At 44.0% G+C, this 4,347-nt stretch overlaps 1 protein-coding gene across 1 annotated transcript; it reads left to right on the plus strand.

The window, feature by feature from the left end:
* Positions 1 to 496: 496 nt before the first annotated feature.
* LOC147454130 (pentatricopeptide repeat-containing protein At2g13600-like) lies at positions 497 to 3,344 on the plus strand. The gene has a single exon (XM_086516142.1). It carries the CDS (start codon positions 742 to 744, stop codon positions 2,557 to 2,559), a length of 1,818 nt encoding a protein of 605 aa, XP_086372268.1. The 5' UTR covers positions 497 to 741; the 3' UTR covers positions 2,560 to 3,344.
* Positions 3,345 to 4,347: the final 1,003 nt, after the last annotated feature.

Below are 4,347 nucleotides of genomic sequence, written 5' to 3' on the forward strand. Positions count from 1 at the left end.
CGACCACCAAGTGATCCCCATGTGAATCCCAATCAACATGTGATCACCTTGTGACCCCACCCATTACCAAGTGATTACAATGTGACCCCGACTATCCCAAAGTGATTGCAGTGTGACCCCGTCCATCCCAAAGTGATCTCCAAGTGAACACCATGTGATCCCCACCCCGTCATTTTTGCTATATAATTCTATGTTCACATCTCCATTTCAAGTGGTGCATGATAGCTTAATGGGAGAGTCATGGCTTCTGGTTATGTAGGTGGTGGGCTCAAGTTGCAGAGGCTCTGGTCGCGGGTTCTTTTTATTCATGAGAATAATTGGATGATCCACGTCGTTCGAAGATGGTGTCAAGTTGCAGAGGCTCAACTGGTCGCGGGTTCTTTTTATTCATGAGAATAAATGGATGATCCACGTCGTTCGAAGATGGTGGACCGTAGATCTCACGTGACAAGGGGGGTGTCAAATAAAACAGCTATCCGAACGAGGAGAGTTGAACGAGAGAGAGAGAGAGAGAGAGAGTGGAAAAGAGAGACCACTCTCTCTCCCCTCCCTCCCCCCTCTCGCGTAGATGGCCGGTGCAGTACAGGGTTTTGGATTAGCCGCAGGCGTGGCAGGAGAGGAGGACCCACATTCGCACGCGCGGGAAAGCAAGTTTACAGGGATCCCTCGCACAATCGCAGTAGCAACCAAACGTCCAGGCAGCCAGACTTTAAGGACAGAATTACCAAGAGACCTTTTTCGATGGACAGCCGTAGTATTCTCCCTTGGGTCACATGTGAGCTCTCAAGTCGTGGATTTACAAAAGAGAATTGCATCGAAGTAGGACCCTCTGCAGATGCTTTCTCGCCTAAGCTTATATGGGCATGCATTAAGAACAAAGATCTGCTGAGAGGCACCAGGCTACATAATGAGCTTTTGCAAAGAGGGTTGGATGAAAAAGGTTACTCAGATGCTTTAGTTACCATGTATGCAAAGTGCGGTCAGCTTCAGAAAGCTCGAGCACTACTTGATAGGCATAACAGCAGCAGTAATATTCCATGGACCGCGTTAATAGCAAGCTATGCACGAGAGAGGCAGGGGCAAAATGCTCTAGACTGTTTCGAACATATGCAATGTGAGGGCATTCCTCCAGATGGAGTGACCTATTCATGCATCCTGAAAGTGTGTGCTATGACTCGGGCCATTGGCAAGGGAAAGCAAATCCATGATGAGATTTCGAGGCAAGGGTTGCTCGAGCATGATATTGTACTAGGTGGTGGTCTTGTGGACATGTATGCCAAGTGTGGTGCTCTTGACCAAGCACGAAGTGTTCTAGAGAAGCTCCCCTCCCGCAACGTCGTCTCTTGGAATGCACTGATCACGGGATATGCTCAAGAGGGGCATGGCCAACAAGCACGAGAATGTTTCAAGCAAATGCAGCGTGAGGGCATCCTTCCAGATGCAGTGACCTATGTGTGCATGCTAAAAGCTTGTGCTACAATTAGAGACATCGATACAGGAAAGAAAATTCATGATGAGATTCGGAGACGCGGGTTGCTAAAGAATGAAATTGCACTAGGAGGTGCTCTTGTGGACATGTATGCCAAGTGTGGTGCACTTTCCCAGGCACAGAGTGTTCTTGACAGGCTCCCCTCTTGCAACAGTGTCTCTTGGAATGCATTGATTGCAGGATATGTTCAAAATGGGCTAGGCCAACAGGCTCTAGACTGTTTCGAACAAATGCAGCGTGAGGGCATTCCTCCAGATGCAGTGACATATGCATGCATCTTGAAATCTTGTGCTATGATTTCAGCTGTTGACAAGGGAATTCGAATCCATGAGGAGATATCGAAGCAGGGGCTGTTGGAGCATGATATTGTATTGGGTAGTGCTCTTGTGGACATGTATGCCAAGTGTGGTGCCCTTACCCTAGCACAAAGTGTCCTAGAGAAGCTTCCTTCTCGTGACGTTGTTTTGTGGAGTACATTGATTGCAGGGTACGCACAAGAAGCTCAAGATGAGCAAGCATTGAAATGCTTTGAGCAAATGCAGTGTGAGGGCATTTCCCCAGATAAAGTGACATTCCTTTGCCTGCTGAATTTGTGTGGTCATCTAGGTCTGGTGGAAAAGGGCCAAGAACTTTTTGATAGCATGGAAACGACGTACGGTCTAATGCCTGATGTAGAGTGTTTCACTTGCATGGTCGACCTTCTTGGGCGTGCTGGGAACCTGGTAAAGGCAGCAGAAGTAATCCAGGAGATGCCTTTTTCCGCTGACTCTGGAATTTGGCATTGCCTCCTTGGTGCGTGCCGTGAATGGGTAGATGTTAATGTGGGGACTTGGGCATTTCAACAGGCGGTTGAGCTGGATAAATGCGATGGGGCAGCCTATATTTTGATGGTGAATATATATGCAGCAGCAGGCATGCTAGAGAAGGCCAAAGTCATTGAAGCTCTAAGAATAAAGAACAAAGCATGGAAGCAGCCAGGATATAGTTCATGGATCGATTCAACTAACACGATGCATGAGTTTTGTGTAGACGCAATACCACGCATGCACAAAGTAAAGAAGTTGACTTGAAATCGAGGATATTGCTCTTGAAATGTTCTAAGAATGGTAATGCCTAGTCTATAAGTTGGTGTCCTCGGATGTTTTGATCCCTCAAAGGCACAATGCTTTGTTGTCATTGTAATAGCACGACCTTATACAGCCAATGGGTAGGATCGGGCAAATTGAGGTGGGAATTGCCATAGCTCAAAGCCACATAAATGTAAGGATGTTTTTGACTAAGTATGGTGTAGCCATATCATAGTAAAAATGTGAAAGATTGTGTCGCAGATGCCAACTTCCAATATTTTTTGGTGGAAGAGGAAAAAAGCTCACATGAGGGATACCCTAGATTTGAAACTAATAGTCCTTAATTCCTTGTAGTCATGCATGTAATTGAGCATGGCGCAAGGTAGGAATTTGAGCATAGCTCGTCTGAAGAAGCTCACGGGAATAAGTCACTTGATTGATAGCTATTCCAGGGTCTGAATAAGGCCAAGGGTAGCCGAGCAGGGCCCAATGGGAACATGACAGGGAGACTCGACCCTATATATAGGGACGAGATAGGATAGGAGTAACAGGTTCTCTCTATAGGACAATTGGACAATGAAGGTCACAACATTGCATTTGGAAACAAACGGTGGAAGATCTCAAAGGGATCTTTGGTGGTTGCCAAGGAAAAAAAGGGCGGTACACTTTACTTGTGTATTGTCGGCACGCATCTTCAACTTTTGCAATAGCTACAAAAGTTGATAGTGCAGTGTGGCACTATCGACTTGGGCATATGAGTGCCAAATCAATGCAAATCCTTCAATCAATGAAGCTTCTCTGAAGTTTGAAAGAAGTGAACTTAGAGTTCTGTGAAAATTGTGTTTATGATAAACAAAAGAGGGTAAAATTTTTAAAAGCAAGAAATAAAAGAAAATAGAAAAAACTTGAATTGGTTCATTCTGATGTTTGGGGTCGTGCAAGTACACTATCCCTTTGTTGTTCATTGTACTATGTAACATTCATAGACGATGTAACTAGAAAAATATGGGTTTATGTCATAAAGAATAAATCCATGCATTTTTTATATTTAAAAGGTGGAAAGTCTTTGTGGAGAATGAAGTACATACCAAGGTTAAATGTTTCAAATACGACAATGGAGGCGAATATTGCAGCCAAACTTTTGAAAGCTTTTGTGTTAGCAATGGCATTCGAAGGCACAGGACAATCCCAAGGACACCTCAACAAAATGGAATTTTTGAAAGGATGAACAGAACAATCATGGAGCGAGTATGAAGCATGCAGCTACATGCAGGCTTATTGCTTGAGCTTTGGGCAAAAGCAGTATGTATGTTTGTGTATTTGATTAACTGGTCATCCTCAACGGCATTGGATGGGAGAGTTCCAGAGGAGGCATGGACAGATAAACTCGTGAATTATTCATTTTTCAAAGTGTTTGGGTGTGAGGCTTTCATGCACATAGAAGCCTAAGATCAAAGTTAGATGCAAAGTCCAAAAAGTGTTTCTTCATTGGCTATGGAGAAGGTGACTTTGGATATCGCCTATGGAATCCTGAAGATGGTAAAATCTTTCGAAGTAGGGATGTAATTTTCAATGAACAAAATATGTACAAATATTACTTGTTGGAAAGAAAACAAACAAAAGAAATAATTGATAAGTACATGGAGCTTGAGGACGGTGAAGACTCAAGGAGTGCAAACGGTGACAATTACACAACAACGTCAACCAAATGAAGAGCTTCAACATATTCCCCGAAGATCTATAAGATCAAATAGACCTCCAGAAAGGTTTATTATTTCCTTCAACCATCTC

Source organism: Adiantum capillus-veneris, chromosome 7 (assembly GCF_014529385.1).
Source record: "Adiantum capillus-veneris isolate H3 chromosome 7, ASM1452938v2, whole genome shotgun sequence".
Lineage (NCBI taxonomy): Eukaryota > Viridiplantae > Streptophyta > Polypodiopsida > Polypodiales > Pteridaceae > Adiantum > Adiantum capillus-veneris.

Excerpts from the sequence above, each read along its gene's own strand:
- LOC147454130 (XM_086516142.1), top strand. The coding sequence starts at position 742 with ATGGACAGCCGTAGTATTCTCCCTTGGGTCACATGTGAGCTCTCAAGT.